The sequence below is a fragment of the Zingiber officinale genome, chromosome 4A (genome assembly GCF_018446385.1).
Source record: "Zingiber officinale cultivar Zhangliang chromosome 4A, Zo_v1.1, whole genome shotgun sequence".
NCBI classification, from domain to species: Eukaryota; Viridiplantae; Streptophyta; class Magnoliopsida; order Zingiberales; family Zingiberaceae; genus Zingiber; species Zingiber officinale.
This window is the reverse complement of record NC_055992.1, coordinates 145972108-145999422: the sequence shown is the minus strand read 5'-3', so window position 1 is coordinate 145999422 and position 27315 is coordinate 145972108. Positions and strand designations below refer to the sequence as shown.

The 27315-nt window shown below is 37.1% G+C and overlaps 2 protein-coding genes across 3 annotated transcripts; one reads left to right on the top strand and one right to left on the bottom strand.

Annotated features, from left to right (window-relative positions):
- Window positions 1-14386: 14386 nt before the first annotated feature.
- On the bottom strand, window positions 14387-26459 carry LOC121971582. 2 transcript variants are annotated; one of them, XM_042522906.1, is made up of 7 exons: window positions 25753-26459; window positions 25176-25239; window positions 24550-24775; window positions 17086-17489; window positions 16749-17003; window positions 15454-15492; window positions 14387-14669 (listed from the first exon to the last, which is right to left on the bottom strand). In XM_042522906.1, exons 4-7 carry the CDS (start codon window positions 17152-17154, stop codon window positions 14664-14666), a joined length of 369 nt encoding a protein of 122 aa, XP_042378840.1. In that variant the 5' UTR covers window positions 17155-17489; window positions 24550-24775; window positions 25176-25239; window positions 25753-26459; the 3' UTR covers window positions 14387-14663. The 2 variants fall into 2 exon arrangements, with proteins under 2 accessions (XP_042378840.1, XP_042378839.1); XM_042522905.1 differs by lacking the exon at window positions 14387-14669 and having other exon boundaries at window positions 14676-15492.
- On the top strand, window positions 22690-23579 carry LOC121972900 (F-box/LRR-repeat protein At3g48880-like). The gene is made up of 2 exons (XM_042524517.1): window positions 22690-23060; window positions 23144-23579. The coding sequence occupies exons 1-2, from the start codon at window positions 22690-22692 to the stop codon at window positions 23577-23579; spliced, it is 807 nt and encodes a 268-aa protein (XP_042380451.1).
- Window positions 26460-27315: the final 856 nt, after the last annotated feature.

The window sequence follows — 27315 nt, the reverse complement described above, 5'->3', positions numbered from 1 at the left end:
AGTTGTACTGTAATTTGGTATTAGTTTATCTTAACTATAAAATTACACTAGTACACTCTGAGTGTAATCAGCAGGACCATTTGAGGTAGTTTCTTTTTATATTGACTATATAAAAGAACAATACCTCTGTTATTATGGAAGTGTGTACTCTTAATCATGATATAATAACAAGCACATATACTTAATACTTATTTCTTTAATTTATCAAAGGGTGCGATTTAGCTCGATAAAACAATAGGCCCGATAAGTTAGGAAATGATATTATTTATATGGTGTGTTGTTGATTATAGAATGAAACTGTGTCCTAGTAATCTAGGTTGACGATGTTCCCAAGAGGAGCTCATAAGGATTGTCATGTAAACCCTGCAGGTGGACTTAGTCCGACATGATGATAAGGTTGAGTGGTACTACTCTTGGAGCTAGATATTAATTAAGTGAGTTGTCAGTAACTCATTTAATTAGTGGACATTCTATATCTTAAACACAGGGAGACTAACACACTCATGATAAGAAGGAGGTCATATAGTAATATGGGATTGGTGTGGTAGTTCAATAATAACTCTTTAGTAGTATGAGTTATTATTGATGAACTCGAGTTGGGTGTTCGGGGCGAACAAGGGAAACTCAAGTTCATCGGTAGACCAAAACCAAATTCCTTCTCTCGGTCCCTGTCATAGCCTCTTAATTATAAAGTGTTATACCCACCCATACCCACCTTCTTACCCACCTTAAGGTGGCCGGCCAAGCTTAACTTGGAGCCCAAGCTAGGGCCGGCCAAACCAAGGTTGGATGGGTCAAGTAGGTGGTCGGCCCTAGCTTGAACCCAAGCTTAGGTGGCCGGCCACAATTAAATAAAAGGAGTTTAAATAAAATCTTTTCTTATGTGGAAGCCATGGTTTTAAAAGAGAGTTTAAAATTTAAATCTTTCTTTTTATAACTTTCTACAAAAGATTAAGAGAAAGGTTTGATATCTTTCCTTATTTGTAGTTAAAAGGAAGATTTTAATTTTTGATAAAACTTTTCTTTTTTGTAACCATCCTCATGGTTTTAAAAGAGAGTTTTAAAATTTAAATCTTTTCTTTTATACCTTTCTACAAAAGATTAAGAGAAAGGTTTGATATATTTCATTATTTGTAGTTAAAAGGAAGATTTTAATTTTTGATAAAACTTTCCTTTTTGTAACCATTCTCATGATTTAAAAGAGAGTTTTAAAATTAAATCTTTCCTTTTATAGTTTCTATAAAAGATTAAGAGAAATATTTGATATCTTTCCTTATTTGTAATTAAAAGGAAGATTTTAATTTTGAAAAAACTTTCCTTATTATAATTATCCACATGTTTTAATAGAAATATTTTAATTTATAAAAGTTTCCTTTTATAACCAACCATGAAGGGAATTTTTAAAGAGAAATTTTTATTTTAAAAATTTCTGGAAACAAATTAGGAAGTTTTAATTTTGTGTTTAAAACTTTCCTTGCATAGAGGATTTAAAGTGACCGACCACATTAATAGAAGAAAAGGAATTTTTTTTATCAATTAAATTTTCCTTTTTATGGCAAAGAAAATAAGGAAGTTTTTATTAAAACTTTCCTTATTTGCCAAGACCATGAAATATAAAAGAGAGGGTAGAGGTGTCTCACCTCATAACAATATACATCTAGTATTTCTCTATTCTCTTCCTTGTGGTGGTCGGCCCTCCATCTCTTCTTCCTCTTCCCCTTTTCTTCTTCCTTGGCCGACGTCATCAACTCTCTAGGAGACCCTTGGTGGCCGGATTTTGCTTGGAGAAGAAGTAGAGAAAGGAGGCTTTGTTTCTTTGCATCCCTTGGAGCTTAGTTGGTGGCCGAAGTTCTTCTACTCAAGGAGTTTGTTGTTGGCCGAAACTTGCTTGGAGAAGAAGGAGTCTTGGGTGAATTCTCGTCTTGGTTGATCATCACCCACACGACGTCCGAGATAAGAAGAGGAATACGGCAGAAGATCGTGAGGTCTATAAGCTATAAAAGGTATAACTAGTTATTAGTTTCCGCATCATAACTAGTTCATCCTTTTATTTAGATCTTGAAATACCAAACACAAGAGACTAATGAATCTAGGTTATCAAATTTATGTTTTTGATTTTGTATTTCTTTTATTTTTTGGACTTGTGATTCGATTGTTCTTTTTGGTTAAACCTAGGGTTACTATAAGGAAATTAAATATTAAATTTCGTTGAAAGGATTTGTCTAGGAAGTGGTGGATGCTCCCTTACCCAAGAAGGTCTAGTGCCTCACCATGTTTAACCTGGAAGCCAATCTCTGAAATTAATATTTAATTAAATTTGTAACATAGGTGGATTTGGATTAATAATGTTAAGCATCATTTGTGATCCAAGTCTAAACCATTAAGAACAGATAAGTTGAATTTGGAATCAATAATGTTAAGTTCTATTTGCGATTCCAAATTTAATTTCTAAAGAACACAATAGGTTGTTAGGAATAGTTCAGGACTTATACAAAATTTTTATACAGGGGAACTGTACGATATTTCCAATAGCAACCAAAAATTGGTATAAGAGTTAGGGTTTTTCCTCTGTGTGTTTGGTTTTCGGTTTAATTATGCACATGTCATACATAATTTAGGCAAGATAATAGTAGGATATGTTAACTCTATGGTTACAGGCTCCAACTATTATGGCTTATAGAGATTGTGTGTGACTGGACCCTTGGACATGTCAAGGGTATTTTATTTGTGTGCATGATTGTATGTATTAAATACAGCAGGAGCTGTATTAGTTTTAGGATTTTACATTTTTGTTTCGATCTATATTACATGTACATTCCTTCGTGGAATATATGATCGATAAATGTAAAATTCTATTTTTATCATGGATCGTATCCTTACGAGGCGTGGTACTATTTATGGACCAGAGGCGTAGCGAAAAAAGAAGCAAGATAGATGAGGCGACTAGACCCGATTGCGGTGGCTAAACATGGCAGTAGCTAGGGTTGGCAGCACACGAAGGATAGTGATGGAAAAGGTCATAATAGTTGAAAAATTATTTTTCCATATTTATTGCTTTATTTGCTGTGATGTGTGTATGCATGCTAAAAATCCTCACCTTAAATAACTAAGTGGGAGAGGGATTAGTAAACAAATTCCACGGTCTCCATTACTGGTTTGTAAGTGATGCAACAAACTTGCGTGTTGACTCTGAGTACCTCCCTCCACAATGGATGAGTTTGTTTACGGATCACTAGGTCAAACTTCCTTTATGGATGGTTATAGGAAATTATTTAGGAGCGTGTGATCTTCTCCAACTAAAGGGGCACAATCCTATTTAATGGACGAAGTATCAAGTAATGGTATACACTTAGGCACATTTAATAGTATCCTCCCCGACGGAGTCACTGCTATTATTTGTGTGACCAAAGGAATACCAACTATTAATTTTATTTGTCATAAAGTTAGGATTACAAGATAATAAAATTAATTGGTAAGGCCCTCTTCTTACAAATGTTTGATTTTGTATACGTCCACACTAACGTGACATGCAAAATTCATGGTGTTTTGAGGTGTTGGTAAATTTAAATAATATTGTTTGAGGAATCAATATTATTTTAAATTTAGAGTCTTGACCCAAAGTTTATTTTGTGATTCTTAGGATGACTTTCAACCCATTGGCTATTATACTGAAAGAGAATAAACTTACTGGTCCCAATTACATAGATTAGAAAAGAACATTATCCTAACGGCTAAAGGCTATAAGTTTGTACTGTTAGAGGTCTGCCCTAATGTGCCTAATAGTGATTCTAGTGAAGAGGAGATTGAGTATAATAAGAAATAGGTCAAGCCAGATGAGATGACGCGGGGTTACATTTGGCTTTTATATCAAATGTGCTGCAACATCAACATCAGACCATGCCTACTGTCCATGACATGATATACAATCTCAAGGAACTCTTCGGACACTAGAATCAGGCTGACAGGCAAGATTGTATGATCTCTAGGTACTGGACTAAAAGTAGGAATGAAGAAGTCAAAATGCAAGTGCTTCATTTGCAAGCAGTATAGACATTTGTAGGCGGGCTATCCTCGTAGGAAGAGAACAATATAGGTATATCTTATTCTCTAGTAGTTGGAACATATTTAGTGGTGTTATCTACCGGTACCTGGCGTGTATATATGATAACCATTGATCATGTCTGTAAATCATTGCAGGGGTTCCAGGAAACCCGAAAACTACACGAAGGAGAAATCACTGTTTACATGGGCAATGCTACAGAAGTAGCAGCTGTTGTAGTGGGAGATGTTTATAGGAATAAAATATTGGTTTTAAGAAATTATCTTTACGTACTAAGTTTTAGAAAGAACTTGATTTCATTTTCTAAAACAATACAAGGATGGATATTCTGTCTATTTATGATATCAAAGGTGTTATCAAGATAAATAGGGAAGTTATCTGTTCTGATACATTTGTTGACAATTTGTATAGTCTAAATTCAATAACTCCCACGATGCAACAAATAAAAATTAATAACACATCTTCTAAATCTAATAAGAGAAAGGAACCTTCGGAAATGAATCAAACATATCTTTGGCATCTAAGGCTTGGTCATATTAACTTGAGTAGGATTCAAAAGGTAATAGCCGATGGACTATTGAGTTCATTAGTGTTGGCAAACTTTCCAACTTGCGAATCTTACTTGGAAGGTAAAATGACCAAGAGACCTTTTAAGGCCAAGGGGTATAGAGCCAAAGATGTGTTGGAACTGGTTCATTCTGATTTGTGTGGTCCTATGTTTATCCAAGAAAGAGGTGGTTTAAAATATTTTGTCTCTTTTATAGATGACTATTCGAGATATGGGTGCATTTACTTGATGCGCTGCAAGTCTGAATGCTTTGATAAGTTCAAAGAGTATAAGACTGATGTGGAGAAACATCATAGTAAAAGTATCAAGACACTACAGTCTGATCGTGGTGGCGAATGCCTCTTTGGAGAGTTTACGAATTACTTATCAAAGGCTGAGATTCAATCCCAATTGTCTGCACCTAGTATACCGCAACAAAATGGTGTGGCAGAATGAAGGAATAGGACTCTTATGGAAATGGTTAGATTGATGATGAGTTATTCGAAATTACCATATTCATTTTGGGGTTATGCTCTGGAAACAATAGTATACATTCTGAATATGGTACCTTCTAAATCAGTACCCTTTACTTCCAGGAAATTATGGAATGGCCGTAAGCCTAGTCTGAGTCATATTCGGATATGGGGTAGTCCAGCACATGTGCTGAAGAGAGATAATGATAAGTTGGAATCACGTACAGAAGTTTGTCTGTTTGTAGGATATCCTAAGGGAATGAAAGGTGGTTTGTTTTATAATCCTAAAAATCAAAAGATCATTGTTAGCACCAATGCTCGATTTTTAGAGGAAGATTATGTAATGAACTATAAACCCATGTGTAAAATTGTTCTAGAAGAAATACGAGAGGGCACGCCTACTTTAGTACCAACAGTGCAAGATGAAATATCACAAGAAACTGCAACACGTTTCACAAATGATACACAACGACAGACAGTGCCTCGTCATAGTACGAGGGTTGTTAGGCAACCTGAAAGATTCATGTTTTTGGGAGAGTCGTCGGACTTAGTCCCAGGTAAACATGAACTTGATCCCCGAATATATGACGAAACACCCCAAGATATAGATGTAGCATCTTGGCAAAAAGCGATGAATTCTGAAATAGAATCTATGTATTCTAATAAGATCTGGAAGCTTGTAGAACCACCAAATGGTGTAAAAGTCATTGGATATAAGTGGATTTACAAAGGAAAAGAGGGACAAATGGGAAGGTGGAAACCTTCAAAGCAAGGCTTGTTGCAAAAGGGTACACTCAGAAAGAGAGAATCGATTATGAGGATACATTTTCGCCGGTGGTCATGTTTTAGTCTATCCGGATACTCTTATCTATTGCCGCTCATATAGATTATGAGGTTTGGTAAATGGATGTCAAGACAGCTTTCCTTAAGGGAAATCTTGAAGAAAACATCCATATGAAGCAACCAGAGGGGTACATTGCAAAGGACAAAGAGCATCTAGTGTGCAAGCTAAATCGATCTATTTATGGACTGTAGCAAGCTTCTAGATCTTGGAACATCTGATTTAATGAAGTAATCCAGTCGCATGGATTTATTAAGTGTCCGGATGAGTCTTGTGTATACACGAAGTGTGATGGAAGCGTGGTAGTATTTCTTGTACTATACGTAGATGACATTTTGTTAGTTGGAAACAATATCAAAGTGTTGTTGGAAGTAAGGATATGGTTGCCCAAGCAATTTGATATGAAGGACTTAGGAGAATGCACACATATTCTTGGGATCAAAGTAATAAGGGATCGCAAGAAAAGGATGTTGTGGTTGTCCCAAGCTTCATATATCGATACAATCCTTGCTCGTTTTATCATGCAAGATTCCAAGAAAGGTTTTCTACCTTTTAGGCATGGAGTAGCTTTATCTAAAGAGATGTCTCCGAAGACATCAAAGGAGATAGAGGATATGAAGGCAGTTCCTTATGCTTCGGCTGTCGGAAACCTAATGTACGCTATGCTGTGTACGAGATCGGATATCTTTTTTGTCGTGAGCATGGTTAGCAGATATCAAAGTAATCCAGGACAGGGACATAAGACTGTTGTAAAGCATATATTAAATTACCTGAGAAGGATTAGAGATTATATGCTGGTTTACCAAGCAGATGATTTGCTCCCTGTGGGTTACACAGATTTTGACTTCCAATCAGATAGGGACAATAGTAAGTTGATCTCGGGGTTTTTGTGTTTACTTTAGGAGACAAAGCCATTACAATGGAGGAGTGATAAGCATAGATGTTTTTCGGACTCCACCATGGAAGCTGAGTATGTGGCAGCCTCTGAGGCAGCCACAGAAGCTGGATGGCTCAGTAACTTCATGATAGACTTAGATATGATTCCTGGTTTGCCCAAAATTATTACAATGTATTGTAATAATAAGTGGTGCAGTAGCAAACTCGAAGGAACCACGAGCCCATAAGACAAGTAAACACATACATAGAGCGCAAGTACCACCCAATACGAGACATCATATAACGAGGAGAAGTTGTTGTCGCCTAAATTGCATCAGATGATAACTAGAAGATCATTTCACTAAGGCCCTTAAGGCAAGAGCTTTTGATGGCCATGATGAAGGAATGGGAATCAGATGTATGGTGACATATTTGGCAACATAGTATTTTAGTATAAGTGGGAGATTGTTAGAGTGTATACTAAAAGCCTAGCTTTTTGTAAACATTTATTTTGAAATAAAGAATCACATTGGTCAAATATCTACATTTATATGCTAAGTGTAGTTGTTCAATTAATTTATATTGTAGATAACATAGTGTGTGGTGTCACATACAAAAGATCATGTTATCAGTTCCTTATAATTTATAAAAAGTAGCTCACGACTAAGATGGAAAGGAACAAACCATTGGAATAGTCATAGTATAATTTAGTATTAGTTTATCTTAACTATAAAATTATACTAGTACACTCTGAGTGTATTGAGCAGAACCATTTGAGGTAGTTTTTTTTATACTTACTATATAAAAGAACAATACCTCTGTTATTATAGAAGTGTGTACTCTTAATCATGATATAATAACAAGCACATTTACTTAATACTTATTTCTTTAATGTTTCAAAGGGTGCGATTTAGCTCGATAAATCAATAGGCCCGATAAATTGGGAAATGATATTATTTATATGGTGTGTTGTTGATTATAGAATGAAACTGTGTCTTAATAATCTAGGTTGATGATGTCCCCAAGAGGAGGTCATAAGGATTGTCATGTAAACCCTGCAGGTGGACTTAGTCCGACATGACGATAAGGTTGAGTAGTACTACTCTTGGAGTTAGATATTAATTAAGTGAGTTGTCAGTAACTCATTTAATTAGTGGACATTCTATATCTTAAATACAGGGAGACTAACACACTTCTGATAAGAAGGAGGTCATATAGTAATATGGGATTGGTGCAGTAGTTCAATAATAACTCTTTAGTGGTATGAGTTATTATTGATGAACTCAAGTTGGGTGTTCGGGGCGAACACGGGAAACTCAAGTTCTTCGGGAGACCAAAACCAATTCCTCCTCTCTGTCTCTGTCATAACCTCTTAATTATAAAGTGTTATACCCACTCATACCCACCTTAAGGTGGCCGGCCAAGCTTAGCTTGGAGCCCAAGCTAGGGCCGGTCAAACCAAGGTTGGATGGGTCAAGTAGGTGGCCGACCCTAGCTTGAACCCAAGCTTAGGTGGCCGACCACAATTAAAGAAAAGGAGTTTATTTAAAATCTTTCCTTATGTAGAGCCATGATTTTAAAAGAGAGTTTAAAATTTAGAACTTTCCTTTTATAGCGTTCTACGAAATATTAAGAGAAAGGTTTGATATCTTTCCTTATTTGTAATTAAAAGGAAGATTTTAATTTTTGATAAAACTTTTCTTTTTTGTAACCATCCTCACGGTTTTAAAAGAGAGTTTTAAAATTTAAATCTTTTCTTTTATAGCTTTCTACAAAAGATTAAGAGAAAGGTTTGATATCTTTCCATATTTGTAGTTAAAAGGAATATTTTAATTTTTAATAAAACTTTCCTTTTTTGTAACCATTATCATGATTTAAAAGAGAGTTTTAAAATTAAATCTTTCCTTTTATAGTTTCTACAAAAGATTAAGAGAAATATTTGATATCTTTCCTTATTTATTGTTAAAAGGAAGATTTTAATTTTGAGAAAATTTTCCTTATTGTAATCATCCACATATTTTAATAGAGAGATTTTAATTTATAAAAGTTTCCTTTTATAACCACCAACCATGAAGGGAATTTTCAAAGAGAAATTTTTATTTTAAAAATTTCTGGAAACAAATTAGAAGTTTTAATTTTGTGTTTAAAACTTTCCTTGCATGAAGGATTTAAAGTGGCCGACCACATTAATAGAAGAAAAGGAATTTTTTTTTGTCAATTAAATTTTCCTTTCTATGGCAAAGAAAATAAGGAAGTTTTTATTAAAACTTTCCTTATTTGTCATGACCAAGGAATATAAAAGATAGGGTAGAGGTGCCTCACCTCATAACAATATACATCTAGTATTCCTCTCTTCTCTTCCTTGTGGTGGCCGGCCCTTCCTCTCTTCTTCCTTGGCCGGCGACATCAACTCTCTAGGAGACCCTTGGTGGCCGGATTTTGCATGGAAAAGAAGTAGAGAAAGGAGGCTTTGTTTCTTTGCATCCCTTGGAGCTTAGTTGGTGGCCGAAGTTCTTCAACTCAAGGAGTTTGTTGTTGGTCGAAACTTGCTTGGAGAAGAAGGAGGCTTGGGTGGATTCTCATCTTGGTAGATCGTTGCCCACACGACGTCCGAGATAAGAAGAGGAATACAATAGAAGATCGCGAGGTTTATAAGCTATAAAAGGTATAACTAATTATTAGTTTCCGCATCATAACTAGTTCATCCTTTTATTTAGATCTTGAAATACCAAACACAAGAGGCTAATGAATCTAGGTTATCAAATTTATGTTTTCAATTTTGTGTTTTTTTGTTTTTCGAACTTGTGATTCGATTATTCTTTTTGGTTAAACCTAGGGTTACTATAAGGAAATTAAATATTAAATTTTGTTGAAAGGCTTTGTCTAGGAAGTGGTGGATGCTCCCAAAGCGAAGAAGGCCTAGTGCCTCGCCATGTTTAACCTTGAAGTCAATCTCTGAAATTAATATTTAATTGAATTTGTAACATAGGTGGATTAGGATTAATAATGTTAAGCATCGTTTGTGATCCAAGTCTAAACCACTAAGAACATATAAGTTGAATTTGGAATCAATAATGTTAAGTTCTATTTGCAATTCCAAATTTAATTTCTAAAGAACATAATAAGTTGTTAGGAATGGTTCAGGACTTGTACAAAATTTTTGTACAGGGGAACCAGTACGATAGTTCCAGTAGCAACCAACACTGTGCACCTCCGGTGACACTTGGCCTACAAACCTAACCTTCTTAACCTTGGACACCTTGCCTTTGGTTAATTTCTCCTTACTTTTAAATGGCTTTCCCTTGCCATTTCTTGACTTCTCCTTGCTATAGTCATATGTAATCCTAGCATAAGACTTTACCTTAGCATTGGAGACATTAGATCGGTATCCTAAACACAATCTATCATTGTTGAATTTTTGACTACCCAACACCATGCTTAACCCTCTAGATCCAACATTAAATCTATCTAGGATTTTCTCCAATTGATCAAGCTTTGCTTTTAAAGCTTGATTTTCCCTTTCTAGGTTCCTAAACCTAGAGTTAACATGTCCACCATGGATATTCCTAGACCTACCCACGTTTCTAGGCATATGTCTCCCCTTTTTGGGATTAATATCTTAGGTCTCCTTAGGTCTACCATTTCTAGAGTTATCATGAATGGATACCTTAGGGTTTTGATCTACATTAACCCTACTTCTATCATGATATTTGAAACCAAAGTTATGCATGGGTAAATAATAGCAATTATTTTTAGCATGCATGGGTATATAAGAATTAAACCTTGAATTGCAATTCAAGTCAGGGTATACCTCCCTTACCCTTGAAGCTCTCCCTTGACTTGAGCTTTTCTTCTTCTTCTTCTCTTTCTCCCATTTCTTTAATTGCGTAAGCTTCTTGATCTCCCTCTTCTTGGGATATTTTGTGTGGTAGTGTCCCTTCTCCCCACATGTGAAGCATACAATGCACATTCTCCTTCTTTGACCTTCTTCATTCCTACAACCCTTGTTAGTGTTTAAATTAACTTGAATGGGTTTAGGAGTTACCTTCTTCTTACCCAATGGACACCTACTCTTGTAGTGCCCCTTCTCATTGCACCCGAAGCAAATGATATTGTCTTTTGACTTTGCTTCGGTGGAGGTGCTCACTTGGTTGACCTCCAAGACCTCTTCTTCGCTTGTCTTGGATTCTTCTTCAACCCTTGAGGATGTGGATGATGTCTCATTTTCCTCATCCACACTTGTGGATGGCCTCTCTTCATCCTACTTCTCCTCGAATGTGACTGAATTCACTTCCTCTTCTTCTTTTGATGTTGAATTGGTCTCTACATCTGATTGGTCCTTCTTCTCCTCTTGGACCACTTCATCCTTTTTTTTCGGATTTTCCTCTTCGTGTGTAGTCATGAGTTCTTCCCATTGAACCTTCTTTATCTTGATCCATAAATTGTGAGCATTCTCGTACTCACCTACACACCTCATCACATTAGAAGGCAACATATCAATTAAAATTGATATTACCTTATTGTTTGCCTCTGATCTTGAGGTTTGCTCCTTCGTCCAATATCGTGGTCGGAGCTTCTTCCCTTTCTTGTCTTTCGGGACTTCGAACGGTTCCTTGATTACCATCATGGTAGCCCAATCTGTGTCGAAGAAGAACTCCATCTTCATCATCCAATAGGTGATGTCCCATATGCCTCCGCCTTCAAACTTCGATGGTTCAATCAAGCCGGTCATCTTCTTGTATTTGCTCTTCTCGGTGATTAGTCCAGTGAAGTGCGACCTTGGCTCTGATACCACTTGTAAGGCGATCGGTGGCCGGCTTGAAGGGGAGTTAGATAGACGACATCCCCAAATCGATTGCTTCCTACACTCGTTAGTATGCGCAGTGGAAATACAAACTAACTACAAATATGAAAGCTAAACACTAAAGGAAAGAAAAACAAGCAAACCACTAACACGTTCGTTTAACGTGGTTCGGAGATTACGACTCCTACTCCACGGTGTGTCCTTGAGGTGGACGATCCCAATCCATCGGTGGATTAGCCCCCGACAAACTTCGGCTATCTCAAGTAGCTCCTTGTGGGTGGAGAAACCTCACCACAACACTCACAAACACTTGAGAACAAGTAGACTACTAATTAGGGTTTACCACCACTAATTTCGTCAGCCATAACCAAGCTCCCAAGTTTTGGTTATATAGGTCACGGGTTGAAAATCCTGCATACCAGTAAACTGATAAAACTAGCAGTCGACTACCCTCTGTGGAAATTCGACCGTTACATCCCAACAGCTTGATACTAGTCGACTGCTAAAACTAGCAATCGACTGCTTCAACTGGTCGAGCGAACAGAAGCATTCTGTTCGCTCCCAGTCGACTGCTGTTTTCAGCAGTCGACTGCTACAGTACTGCTACAATCACTGCTACAGTAAAATCCTAAACCTAGGATTTTACCCCGAGTACAATCTCTCAGCACTCGGACCCTCACCCTTGGACTCACTTGATGCTTCTTTGCAACCTTGATCTCTTGCCTTCAAGCCTACTTCCTTTGGCTCTCGTCCCTCGGATGCATACAAGCCCACGACTCGCCCCTAATGCCATCCTTCGCGTATGCCTCGAAGTCGCTTCCCTCGGCCCTTGTCCTCGCTGCCTTGTCCACAATCCCTCGGATGCTCCATCATTCACCGGACCCGAAGTCATCAACCCGAGTCACATGTGTATCCTGCAGTTCTGCACAACTCACATACACATATCAAATACAAGAATGAACCTAACTTAAACCCTTTGCCCAAACATCAAAACACATGGTCGCACGAACCATTGGGATTGCTCCAACAACCAGGGCATGTCATTGACATCATACACATTGATGCACTTATTGCTTGTGTTTGCTGCATATTGGGTGGATGCATATGTTTGACATGCATACAGGATTTATATATCTCTCAGTTTATTATCCATACACCAGGTCCTGGTTAGTACAGTTGTTCTCCTATTTATTTCAGTTGCATTTATTGTTCTTATATCAGGAGACTGTACACATGTTTAGTGCTATTTGTTATATTTCTTACTATGCATATCAGTAGTTACATGCTGAGGAGTTGACTCACTCCGTTGATATACTATTTTCAGGTTGAGGCTGTCCAGAGGATTTCCAGTCGCTAGCCCCCTCTAGATTTCGAGGATTTTCATATGGACCTTTTCATTATTCTTTTCTTACTATATAGTTGTCTATGTATTGAACTTATGCTGATTTTGCTTTATGAATATTGTATTATCTTTATTGTCGATGAGTTTTATTGGATATGTTTTACTACATGCCTGCTTGGACGGCAAAAGAGGTGAGTTGTTTTTATTGCGTCGTGATTTGAGTTTTATGTGTGTAGTTGAGTAAGATATAAGTTTTGAGCTTTATGGGTGTAGTTGAGTAGGATATTTGAATGGATTTTTCTTATCATTGCATTAGTTTAGTTTTACTATTAAACTGCGTGGGTGTTTGACTTATTTTTATTGTTATTGTTCCGACCGTGTTGGTTGAAGTATCTGGATTGATGTAGTAAGTTTCAGATTGTCACCCGTACAGGGGAGATGCTGTCGAAATTTCTTCTGGCAGGGACTTCCCCGGGGCGTGACATAGTAGAATGATTTTTTTCAAGGAATGAGCAACAACTAAAGTTCTCAATAATGAAAAGAGGAGAGGGATAAGAAGAGTCAACCAAATCAAGAAGATAATGCACAATAATTTTGACTTCCACCTTTTTTATATGACGCAGAAAAAGATAGCGATTATTCTACGACGAGAATGAGGGAATAGAGAAGAAGACAAGAAAAGAACCTAAAGAAATAAGGAGAATAATTGTCATTTGCTAAAATGTAAACTTTATTAATAATTGAGGGATGAATCCTCATACAACTTGATAGGAGTTTCTATAGATTCTAGACCCTAAAGCAAGAAAGGAAAGAAATCCCAATATATAGACCTCAACTACTTATAGAAAAAGAAAAGATATCTTTCCAAAAAAGAAATCTCTTGGTAGAAATTAAAATCAATAAAATAAGATATTGTTTTAAACTAATTATGACCAATAATTACAAGGGATACCAAAAATAACATAAAAATAAAAATTACTAAAAATAGTCACTACAAGAAAAAAGCTAAAAGACAATGTTTTTTATAGGTTGTCTATGGCTGAAAATGTATTGTTAAAAGCAAGGTTGTTAAAAGTGTGCTCAAAGATAATGCTTAAAAGCGTTGTTGTTTTTTGCAAAGACAATAATTTTACAACGCTTAAAAAGCGTTGTCGTTTTTCTTAAAGACAATGCTTAAAAAGCGTTATTATTTTTGAAAAGACCACTTTTGCAACACTTTAAAAGCGTTGTTGGTTTTGCAAAGACAACACTTAAAAAAAGGTTATCTTTTTTTGCAAAAAATAATGCTTTTGCAACGCTTAAAAAGTGTTATCTTTTTTAGCAAACACAATATTTTTTAAATGGATAGAGAAGCGTTGTCTTTTTAAAAATAATTTTTTTTCCAAAAGATATAGAAAATATCTACAAACTTTACAAACAATATCCCCAAACAGAAAATATGAATACCCATAATTTTTTAAAAAATTCAACTATTTAGCAAAAGATACAATTTCATACAATCCAAATAAAAAATATGTCCACATAATCCACAAATTAACTTTGTATCCATATATGTTTAGTTTATACAAAAGCAAAACCCTTAGATTGTATGAAGGAAAATAAACTCACAGAAGTACCTAAAAACAAGACCATTATCCACTAAGTTTTGCAACATATCCTCCACTGGCTGACTTATGACACCTTTCTTTGGGCTCAACTTCTCAAGCTCTTTAACACTACTTTAATACTGCATCAAAACAAAAATTTGTATAAGTAGACAAAGAAATGCTAAAAGTTATTGTTGTAAAATTTGAGATCCTGAATAGAGAACATGATCTCTATTTGAAAAAATTCACTAATTTAAAAGAGCAAGAAAGCAGATGAATATGCACAAACAAGGCAAACAAATCATTCTATACTGATTATGTGCAAGAAAGCAGATTATAAATTAGATTCTGGGCACAAATTTAAAAAGCAAGAAAGCAGATTCTCGGCATATCATTCTAAATTGACTTATGCTCCTATCCTTCATTAGTGACCCTGTGTTTGATAAGACTGCACAAACAAGGCAAACAAATCAAAAATCCAAAAACTGACACACATACAAATTAAAAATCAAAAACCTGCACACCTAGTTGTTGAAATTCAATCAAAAACTACCATTCTCCCGTGCTGGCTAAAACTGGTAATAAAAAACTGGCACATCAAAGGGAGATGTGTGACAGCTATAATGTGACAACTACCATTCTCCTATGTTAGCTAAAGCTCTTCTGTTGATTATGGCAAACATATGAAATATTGATGTGCCATTTTTTGGCAAACTACCATTATACCTGCACACACGTAGTTGTTAAAGTAATAGGGCAGTGTCTAAAAAAAGAAATTTAATCAATTCATATATTAGCTTTAACTAAATGGAAAAAGAGGATCATCATTCCATAAACTTAAATCTAAATTGAATTATGGCAAACATCATTCCATATCTACTCATAAATATGATCTTCTATATATTCCGCCAATTCAGACTGCACCTCATCAATTTCTTCTTGAGAGTACTCCGCTTTTGTGAACTGTGAACACACATAGATTATGTTAATGAAAAAAAAAAAACCAAAACTCACTTTGCAAATTTTAAATAATTTACTTCAAATAATTTGAGATAATCAAGATAATATTACTATTGATCGTAGTGAATTTCTGTCGATAGTTTCAACTTCTTTAATAATTTATCTCATAAATCTCATCACATAATAACCACATTGTTTCGCATCTTGTTGTTGAGGATCCTATGGTAATTAGAGACAAATTGTTAATGACAAATATATACATTAAAATATATGTTAAGCATAATTACACATACCTTTACTACTTCCCACTTGGCATTTTTTCTACCTTTCTTCCCTTGTTTGAATTAAACAATCTTAAGGCCCTTCATACGTTAATAATATTTGATATATGAGTTTTTTATTGAGTAAAATAAATGCTTAATAAAAGAAATATGAACTCACATTTCCACTACATATTTCCAATTCTCATCACAAATGCGATGACCTAGGGAATCCAACAAATAAATAACATCCTTGTAAGGTTCAATGACAGTGAGAATCTAATGAAAACTATGCACAAACACATAATTAGTGTATATAATTTCTATGAATTACTGAAAGGAAGCAATTGAAAGTGATGTTTTAATTCTTACTTACCCGATACTACATGGCAACACAACTAGTTGATTTGCTTATGCACACTCAGCCTATTTGCTAAAATACTTGCCCTTTGGTTTAGCTTTCAAGCTTACCTATTTTGTCGTAAGTAGTTTTTGCCATATATGGGATGTTGTGTGGATTCATAAATATAAATTTCTCTTTCTTGTTTTTTTTAGCATCTTTTTATAAAGATAACTATCATTGAAAACATAATAAAATTAACACACTAAACAATAAAATATCATTTTTACAGAAAAAGTTGCCAACATTACTTAAATCAAGTCAATTATCATAAGTAGACAACTACACAATTGCTTGAAATTGGCTCCAAATGATACAAAGGAATGATGTCCTCAAGGTGCAGAAAAAGTTTATAATTATCGTCAAACACATCATTATCTAAATGCATTGGTATATATCTTCCTTCATTTAGAGCATGTTTACGATAACAATATAACATATGTAATGATCTTGGGACACTTGTCGACAAAGTATCTTTCTTTCTTAATTGTTCAAAGTTCTTTCTTCGAGGCTTCTAATAATTTCAAATGTAAACAAGTTAGATAAGTTGAATAATGAAATAAGTGACAATTTAATTTGAAATACAAATTCACATATACCTCATCTTGCTTCACTATCAAGTGTTGTGGCCAAGCCACATGGGTTCCTATGACATCACCAATTACTTCACATTCACTTGGAATTGGATATGGCAAAGGTCTTGATTTATCCACTGCTTCATCAATGGAGACTCGCATACAATTCTTGGGAAATGAAACACCATGAAGCATTTTATTCGGTTCATTGATACAAACAATTGTACCATATGCAACAACATTTGTGCTAGATTCCAATATCAATGCAACTAATTTACCCTAAAATACAAATAGGCATGTTGATTATATTAAGTTTATAACTATATAATATTAATTAATATAACTACAACTAGTGTTATACCTGTAAAACATCATCTTTAGACAAAATCTGCATGTCATCATCATCAATCTTAATGTCGTCTTCTTTCATGTGATGTAACTTCACTGAGTAACTGCCTTTGTCATCAATCAAAATGTCGCATGCCCACTTTTATATACCATTGCTTCAACTTTTTGTATATGTGCATCTTGTTCTGAAATTTTCTTCTTTGCCTCCATTAGCTCCCTTTTATGCTTAGCGACTTTATCTCAGTCTAGGCCCTCCGACGCTCAAGTTTGATCCTATTTGAAATCTGTGAATAATTCCCACAGACGGTGCCAAATTTGATCCTATTTGAAATCTATGAAGTGGTACGCTAGCTCCGGTGAACGATGATCCTTAATGAAGATAGCCTCCTGGAAACCTAAATTAACCTCTCCACCATCCTGCGCACAGCGAAACAAACCAACAAAGCGTTAGTGACCTAAAACCGGGGTGGTGATCCATGGTTAGGCCCTCCGACGCTCAAGTCAATTTCTCTCTCAAGGGTGGAAGAAGAAAAAGAAGAAGAATAATAACTAAAGTATTTTGAAAAAGAGTTTAGATGCTAGAACTTGCGTACCTTACCAATGGAAAGGATCTCCCTTTTTATACTACCTCATGTAACCTCCGTAGTCATGAAGTGGTCCCTGGTTTGTTAGAGTTTGTTAGGAGATGAAGTCATCTCCTGAGCTTCATTCAATAATCTTTTTAAGAAATCTTTTTGGTACCCTAGATGTACCTCTTTTATCGTTTGTGAGTCATATTTATGATGATATATGCATATGAACACGTCATTATAATTGAAGAAGCTTCTAGAAGATATTTCTCGACAAGTTTGCTAAGTTGTCATACTTATATGCTTCTGTTAAGCATGTCTCGACCAATTATTCAAGCCGATCGTGTATATATTGAGAATACCTTATGCTAAACGTGTTTCAGCTGAGAATATTTATGAACTTTATAAGGCTGAGTGCCCTTACATTCGGTCGGGTTCTACCCGACCGAGCACATATACATACCTTGGTGTTTGCTAGGCTTTCAATCGGTCGATGATATACTAAAAATTTTCATAAGGCTAAATGCCTTTACGCTCAATCGAGCTATGCTTGACTGAGTGCATATAAGCATATCAATGCTCGCTCGGCCTTCACTTGGCCGGTAACATACTAGAGCTTCTATAAGGCTAAGTGCCTTTACTCTTGGCCCGGTTTTACCTGACTAAGCGCGTGAAGGCACCCTGTGCCCGCTCGGCCTTCACTCGGCCGGTAATATATTATGGGTTTTTGCCAGGCTAAATGCCTTTACACCTAGTCGAGCTTTGCCTGAACAATTGAGTGCAAGCGCATGGGTGCTTGCTCAGCCTTCACTCGGTTGGTAATATACTACAAGCTTCTATAAGGCTAAGTACCTTTATGCTCGGTCGGGCTTTGCCTGACCAAGCGCATGGAGACACCTTGGTGCTAGCTCGGTCTTCACTCGACCGATAATATACTACGAGCTTTTGTAAGGCTAAATGTTTTACACCTTGTCGGGCTTTGCCTGACCGGTTGAGTGCAATCACATGGATGCTCGCTCGGCCTTCACTCGATCGGTAATATACTACAGGATTTTGTAAGGCTAAATGTCTTTACGCTCAATTAGGCTTTGCCTGACCGAGTGCGTGCAAACACATGGGTGCTCGCTCGACCTTCACTCGGCTGGTAATATAGTACGAGCTTCTGTAAGGCTAAGTACTTTTACTCTCGATCAAGCTTTGCTTGGCCGAGCGCGTGCAAGTGCATGGGTGCTTGCTCGGCCTTCACTCAGTCGTTAATATGCTACGAGCTTCTATAAGGCTAAGTTCTTTTATGCTCGGTTGGGCTTTTGTTGACTTAGCGTATGCAAGCACCTTGATGCTCGCTCGACCTTTACTTAGCCGGTAATATACTACGAGCTTCTATAAGGCTAAGTGCCCTTTATGCTCGGTCGAGCTTTGCCTGACTGAGCGTGTGAAGGCACCTTAGTGTTCACTCTGCTTTCACTTGGACGATAATATACTATGGGCTTTTGTATAGCTAAATGCCTTTACTCCTGGTTGGGCTTTGCCTGACCAATCGAGTGCAAGCACATGGGACCTCGCTTGGCCTTCACTTCGCCTGTAATATACTATGAGCTTCTATAAGGCTAAGTACCTTTATGCTCGATCGGGCTTTTCCTAACTGAGTGCACGAAGGTACATTGGCTATATACCTCTCCTATCCTTCTCGATCATGACTCCTTCATTCGACAGGCTGACGTATCATAACATGTATCAGCATGCATATAGTGCAATGATGAACATGAAGTAAATAATCATAATACCGATATAATGATCATCAATGCAACAACTCCCTCAACATAAATACAACATAATTAACATGATCCTCTAATAGTACACACTAGACACGTGTGCACATATCACACAGGTTTAATCGACAAGATAGTCCAATAGTACACACATGCCACATGTGTACACATAGCATAGGTATAATGAATAAGATACCTCCAATAATACACTAGACACGTGTACACACACCACCACACAGGTTTAATCGACAAGATACCTCCAATAGTACACACCTGACACATGTACATACAACATAAGTATAATCAACAAGATACCTCTAATAATACACCAGATACATGTACACACACCAACACACAGGTTTAATCGACAAGATACCTCTAATAGTACACACCTGATATGTGTGTACACACAACATAGGTATAATCAATAAGATACCTCCAATAATACACTAGACATATGTACACACACCACCACACAGGTTTAATCGACAAGATACCTCCAATAGTACACACCTGACATGTGTGTACACACAACATATAAATATCCAGAAACTGTTGGACCCCGCGGTTGTTTTGATGTGATCAACTGAGTTAAGTTAGGTCCTATTTGGTTTTGATCCCCGTGTCTAAGTGTGTAGGGGCTAGGAGCGCAGGAAGTCCAGCGGAAGATGCAGCTAGCGAGAAGGACGATACGGGAAGGAAGCCGACGGGCTCGGTGTGTTTGAAGGACAAGAGAGTTGCGGAAGAGTACACCAGTGGACGAGAAGAATGTGCGCGGTGTTTAAGGGACGAGAAGCATGGGCAGAAGCCTGCTGAAGAAGAAGGCCAGAAATTGGGTTCGGGTGGCCCTATTTCGATTGGCCGCAATCACCCAAGCAATCAGGACTTCGGAAGCTGAAAAGGAGAAAAAGATAAGCTGGAGCTATTTATACCCTGCAGCATTAAGGGCGCCCTCCACATTGAGGGTGCCCTCCATGGCGTTGAGGGCACCCTCGACCAAGTCTTTGTGACAATTAGCATGCGGATAAAGCTTTATCCGCTTATCCCCTTGGAGGTGCCCTCAACCCCTTTGGAGGCACCCTCAAGACTCGAGATAGGATTTTTAAGAGCTATATAAAGGCCCCTAGAGCTAGAAAATAATCAATCAACTCTTGTACTAACTTCCAAGCAACTCTTAGAGCGTTCAGTGTGTAAAAGGATTCTCCACCTTCAAAGAAGGAGATTCTTAATGAGTTGTTCAACCGCCTTGGATTAACAACCACCTAGGTTGTAACCAAGTCAACTGCCGAGTCTTCTTTTCTGTTTTCTTTTATTATTGTTGCATTCCTAGAGTTGAAAAAATCGAGGAGGGTATTTTTTTTTGTTTCAATCAATTCACCCCTCCCCTCTTGCCGGCCCGCTACGCCAACAGAAACATGATCCATCAATCATATATACCTGTATGCATGGAAAGATCCAACATGTGACTACCAACAAGATATACAATAAGTAACAACACATAGGCACACTAACATATGCATAATTAGTACGATAACTCCTACAGTACACACCATACACGTGTGTACATTACAGAATAGAAATATCAAATAGTGAGACTATATAGATAATAAAGAGGTCATCTTAAAGATCAAGCATATAAGTATCAAGCATAGATAAAATACGAGTGGAATCAAGGTAAAGTAACATAATCCATCAAATAATCCATGCACTAAGTTCAAAGAACTATAGAGGCCAAAAAAGAAGTACCTACCTTAAATGAGGATCGAGCTAAATAATCCCTGTGTCAAAGTACTCATCTCGAACCAAAGTCCTACATCACATAATGTATTTAGCTAATTACATATGTCATAAATAGTTAAACTGCATCCCAACTAATTAGGAAATACCCTAATCAAAATGATTATTAATTAACCTTAATTAATAATCTACCTCAATTGATCCCAATTTCTTGATCAAATTGCTCTAATCCACTATTAATCCTAATATAATCCATCTCAATTATTAGATTAGATTTAGCCATAGTATCATCTCTCAAATAACATTAAACTCAATTGTTAGTCATGCATTTCATTGAAGAAAGGCAGTAGAGTTTAGTTAGGGTTAACCGTATCTGATGATAGCTGGTGGTGGCTCACGATCGAAGATCCAACGGCACCAAATCTACCATCGAAGCAATGACTAACGAAGGTGAGTTGGCTACCGGCAAAAACTCATGGTTCCAAGGTCCATGACCTACTATGGTGGCCAGAGTAGAGTAGAGGGCTATGGTGTCCACAACTATAATGGCTGGAAGTGAGGCAACGATAAGAGGCTCTCACATGGTAGACGTCTGAATCGAGAAAAGAAAACTCCACACTGTCGGAGAAGGGAGACTACAATTCGATCAGGGAGGAGAGATGGCATCTCAGAATGAACCCATAATGGGAAGGACATGCAATGTCGATGGTGGCGCTCACAACAGCTAGCACAGTGACGGTGGCAGCATTGACAGTAATGGATTAGAACTAGGGCACGAAAGAGGAGGTAGCACCAGCCTTGATTGCTCGGGAGCAGCAGGCAATGTCCAGGCCTATCCCGTCACTACAAGAAAAACCCTCATAGACATCGGTGGAACAACAATGGTTTTAAGCAAAAACTGATGTCTTTGAGTATTTTACACCGATTTTTTCAAAAACTGATGTCTATGAGCGCAGATTTTCGCTCATAGACATCGGTTTTTTAACTGATGTCTCTGAGCATCTTTTTTTTTGTTAATAGATACCAGTTTTAATAGTGATTTTTAAAACCCGGTGTTAATGAACCAAAAAAAATAATTTAATTTTTTCACCAGCCAAAATTTACAACCCTTCACAAAGTTCCCTCCAAACCTAAACCAATATTGTGCCTCTTCTCTCAGCCTAAACCTAAACCTAAACCTCCGACCATCTCTCTCAGCCTCATCTCCCTCTTCCCCTTCCTGGATCGACGCCCCTTCCTTCTTCCCTTTCTTGGACCTCTTCCTCTCCCGAGCAGGATCAAAACCACCTGCTTCGATCCTAAGCAAAATCGCAGCATAAATCGTTCTGTTCTGCCTCCTCGGCCAATCCTCTCTTCCTCCTCCTTCCTCTCTTCGCTCTTCTCGGCAAAGGTAGGGGCTGACGAGATCCGAACAGCGAGAGGACGCCCACGACCACCATGGCACGGTTGGTCGGCAATGTGAGGTAATCCGAAGGAAGATAGAACAACACCGACAGGTGACGCGATGTTTCCTCGCCTTCCCTGTCACACCTTTCATCGAACATGTTGAAGGCAACAGTGGAAGAGGAAGGGGATCAGCGCTGGGACGAGATGCAGGCCGATTGCCTCATCAATATCTTCCGTCGCCTCGCCCTCGGAGATCTCACCGTCGTCGTCCCCTTCGTCTGTAAGTCCTGGTACCGCGCCTCCCTCGACCCTAGCTGCTGGCGCCGCCCCAACTTCCGCTCCCTCGATTTCACGCCCTGGAGCCCTTTCTCCCGTGCCTTTGCGCTCCGCTACCGCCTCCACTCCCCCCTCTCCTTCTCCGCCTTCCTCCGTTTCGCCCTCCACCGCTCCCGCGGCGTCGTCGACCAACTCGCCTTCCCCCTTTCCTCTGCCGTCTCCATCCACGACCTCGCCTATGCCTCTGTTAAGTGAGTCTATGCCTCCTTCTGGTTTCGTCGCCCTCATCGCTCACTACCTGTTCGACGAATTTGCTCATCGGTTATTAGCGCAGATGCCCGAGATTGAAGGTGCTGGCTTTGCCGGACAACCTGATGCTGGAGGACGACCTTCGAATCCCGGAGCTGGTGCGACGGTGGAAGGATCTGGAGCATCTGGAGATGGAGACCAATCCCTCCTCATTCCTGGAGGCGGTCGCCGAGATCGACCGTAACTTCTCGCGGTTCGTCGGGTTGAAGGTGCGCGGGCTAATCGGGCGCGAGGACGCCAAGGCCCTGGCGCGGTGCCTGCCGGAGCTGAAGCACCTGGAGTTGAGCAAGTCCATTGATCGTAAAGGATTGCCTCGGATTCCAGGCGGACGACGAGATTCTGAAGCTGGTGTCGCTCATCGAGCGGTTCGAGGCTTCGAGCACGAGGGGTCAACGCTTCTCGATGATTACAGGTATGAGACTGATGAGTCGGAGCAACAAACCGGATTCTTCCACCGGTGACGCCCATGACCACCATGGCACGGTTGGTCGGCAACGTGAGGGAATCTGAAGGAAGAGAGAACAACACCGAGATCCAGGAGCTCATCTTCATCGAACAACACTTGATTACGAGGGCGAACAGTGTCATCGTGGTGGATAATAGATTCATGGGGAGGAAGGAGAACGTGCTACACCATTTGGAGAATCCCAACTTCGAGATCATTCTCCTTGATTTGGTGCATCCTCTGCTCTTGGAGGTGGATGCCTGCCCCGGATTGCCGGGCCACTACAAGTTCAAATCTGCGAAGACGATCATATCCTTTTCTCATCCTCCATTCCTTTACCATCGCTTTTCATATACCAGCGATAAAGATGGATTATTTATCCATACCAGCGATAAAGATGGATCATTTATCCTTTTATCACTACAAGAAAGCAGGGCTTCAGAGACGAAAAAATTCGTCTCTAAAAGTCATTTTTTTGTTTCTAAAGAAAGTTTGAGACGGAATATTCCGTCTCTAAAATCTGTTATTGAAAGCCCCGTTGCTAATTTAGGAGACGAAATTATTCCATCTCTAATTTAGAAACCGATTAGAAAATCGTTTATAAATTTGTTTTAAATTGACCAATGAAATTAGTTTAAAATATAAATTTTATCTCTAAATTTTGTTTTAAATCCGTCTTAAATAACATGTCAAATATAATTTTAATCGATTTATAAATTTAATTATATAAATCCATATATAATTTTATTTTTTAAATTTATTGCTAATTAAAAATATTAAAAACTAATTTTTAAATCTAAAAGCATCATACAATTAACATTGATAAATAAAAAATTTACATCATCCAAGCAAATTTAATTAATACTCAAACAATAAGTAACTATATAGATTTTAAATCTCACCATAAGTAATTTAATTTTTACATTATCGATCATGATGCCCATGGGACCAGATCCTCCTACATAAAATTGATTTGTATATTCTACCTTTTGAATTATTTTATGAATCATCTTCTTGAGATTTTCTTCTCTTTGTCTACCTTCCTCGATAAGCTTTTCCTCCCTCTCCTACTTTTTGTGATAACGAGCTTCAAATTTATTCATTCAATAATTTCTTCCTCCATCCTCTTGCTAATAGCATGTCTTTGAACTCCATGAGATGAATTGTTTCTCTTGTATAAAGTAACAAACCAACCAAGTTTGTTGAGATAATCTAGCAAATCCAAATATAAAACCAGTAAATCTTGCAATCCCAAATTTTCAATACAAATAAATTGAGATTATACAAAAACCATAATTAACATCATTGTTAATCCACTGATTAGTTCATAGTTAGGTGTCAATGCTAAGAATCAATAAATCTATTCATGAAGACTATTTTGGCTCTAAAATAATAAAGATCACAAAACTATGAACATTAGATTAGTGTGAATAACAAAATAGAATATGAGACAATACAAGACAATAGTCACAACTAAAAGCAGAAAGAAAACATAAATAATCAATTTTTTAAATCAAAAGTAGCTACTTAAATAATCATAGTATTTAGTGCATTTGATAAAAAAACATATCATTCCAAAATGTAAAATAAAATAAAATAATTTATAACTTACATATTGCTCATGCATAAGTATCCTCATCCACTTGACCTCCTCTATGCAATAATGTGGATGCCATCTAAAATAAAAATATGAAATAAATTAAGATTTGAGAATGACTATTAAATTATAACTTATATATTGCACCATACCCTTAAAAAAATATATTTAATGATCATACTACAATTATTCCAAGCCTTAAAAAACTATACTAAAATTATTTCAGACCTACAATATCATAATGCATCCATATCCTTCAAACAATAATTTTGTGAACTTTTTCTAATTGAAAATATGTCAATAAAAAGATGAATAGTTTGGTGCATAGTTATAGAATTTGACTTTATCAATTCTAAATAGATAACATGCTCAAAATCCTTAGATATATATAGGTAATCCATTAGCACGATCAAGAACAAGAACAAATATCAACTTTATGTCTAAGGAAATTATTACTTAACAAAAAAAAGTCATTGCCCCAATCTCTGACAAGCCAAAAAAATGATAACCAAAAAAAGTTATAAAATTATCTAGCATGCTTCCTAATGCAGTGAGATAAAATGGAGACTAAAAAAATTTAGTGCAGTTTTACCTTTAGGAAGTTCTATAGAAGAATCACTCATAGGAATCTTCCATATACTAAACTTATGTGACTATAGGCTGCAATAGCACAGGCGCATGTGGTGTAGGTGGTGACTTCGTGGAATGGCAACAACGCAACGTGAAGGTGGCGCATGCATCAGAGTAAAGATGGTGGTAGTTAAGGAACTGGTTATACACAGTGTTGCAGTTTCTGCCGAGTATGTATGCAAGCCAAATCCACCACATCCCAACTGTCACAACTCTCTGTTGCATCCTCCATCGCCATTCAACAACCCAAAAACCTAAACAATAGACAAAAAAAGGAACTTTGGGGTTCGAGAGCTCTCCCAAAACCTTGAATTCAAACGACCAAGGGAAGAGGTCTCGATCGGAGATGAGCTTGTACCAGTAGCTCGGTTGATGTGGGGAGGAAGATGGGGAAGAGGTCGACGGTGGTAAGGGGTGGACTTGAAGCAAGGAAAAGGATTAGGGTGGGGTGAGGCGTGGGTACAAGCGACTAGGATTCTGCGGGAAGAGGGCTCGGAAGTCAGGAGGAGGCAGGAGAGGATGGAAATTGCTTCCTCATCTAATCGGATTGATCTAGGTGGTGGTGAGGAGGCAGGCGGCGGAGGGCTCATGCCAAGGAATAGGGAAGGCAGGCGGCGGGGAATAGGGAGGCAGGAGCATGGAAAGGGAAAGGAACGGTAAGAAAAAACAAAATCTAGGTTAAATTAAAAACCTAAGGGAACAAAATATCATTATTTTTTTATTGACTAATTAAATTGTGTTTGATGAATTAATTAATTAATTTGGATTAATCAATTTATTTTAATAGAAATCTTGATAAAACTTTTATTTTTTTTATCTATTAATTCATCTTTTTATTATAGTGAAATAAATTAATAATTTTGTATCGAATCCATTTATGATTTATATAAATCTTAAACAGAGTGAAACAAATTACTAATTTTGTATCAAATCCATTTATGATTTATATAAATCTTAAACAGATTTTATTTCTGTCTTAAAATTTTCATTAAATTTTAAACAAAATTTTTAATCAAAATTATATGATTTCAAATTATGTTTATAATCTATATTTATTTTTGTTTATAAATATTTATTTAGAGTTTAGTTTCAAATTCATTTTAAATTTCGTCTCTAATTTCTTTTCAAATATTATATTTTATTAAAGTGAAATGAATTAGTAATTTTGTAGCAAATCAGTCTCTAATTTACTTAAATCTAAAACAAATTTTAATTCTGTTTCAAAAATCCGTTTCTGAAGTCATGTTTTCTTGTAGTGTATATTGATCTTTTCATTATATTATCTTTTTCTAAAGAAATTTATGTCTAGTAAAAAAACATTGATTTTAACACCATTTTGCATTCTCTCTTCATTTCTAAAGACTACTGTGTTTGCGTAATGGTGGTTCAGGCTTGTTTAGGTGAGATGCCAACATCCTCTTTTAATTTATATGCAAGAGGAATCAATCGAGCAAAAGGAGGAACAGATGATGATTCCTGTTACTTGTGTAATGCCTTAATTCACTATATTTTTTCTGGCTTGGCC

Excerpts from the sequence above, each read along its gene's own strand:
- LOC121971582 (XM_042522905.1), bottom strand. The coding sequence starts at position 17,154 with ATGAAAGAAGACGACATTAAGATTGATGATGATGACATGCAGATTTTG. Across the intron at positions 17,004-17,085 it reads CTAAAGATGATGTTTTACAG|GGTAAATTAGTTGCATTGAT; the intron begins GTATAACACTAG and ends TTTGTATTTTAG. Across the intron at positions 15,493-16,748 it reads TGATAGTGAAGCAAGATGAG|TTCACAAAAGCGGAGTACTC; the intron begins GTATATGTGAAT and ends GTGTGTTCACAG.
- LOC121972900 (XM_042524517.1), top strand. The coding sequence starts at position 22,690 with ATGTTGAAGGCAACAGTGGAAGAGGAAGGGGATCAGCGCTGGGACGAG. Across the intron at positions 23,061-23,143 it reads CTCGCCTATGCCTCTGTTAA|ATGCCCGAGATTGAAGGTGC; the intron begins GTGAGTCTATGC and ends TTATTAGCGCAG.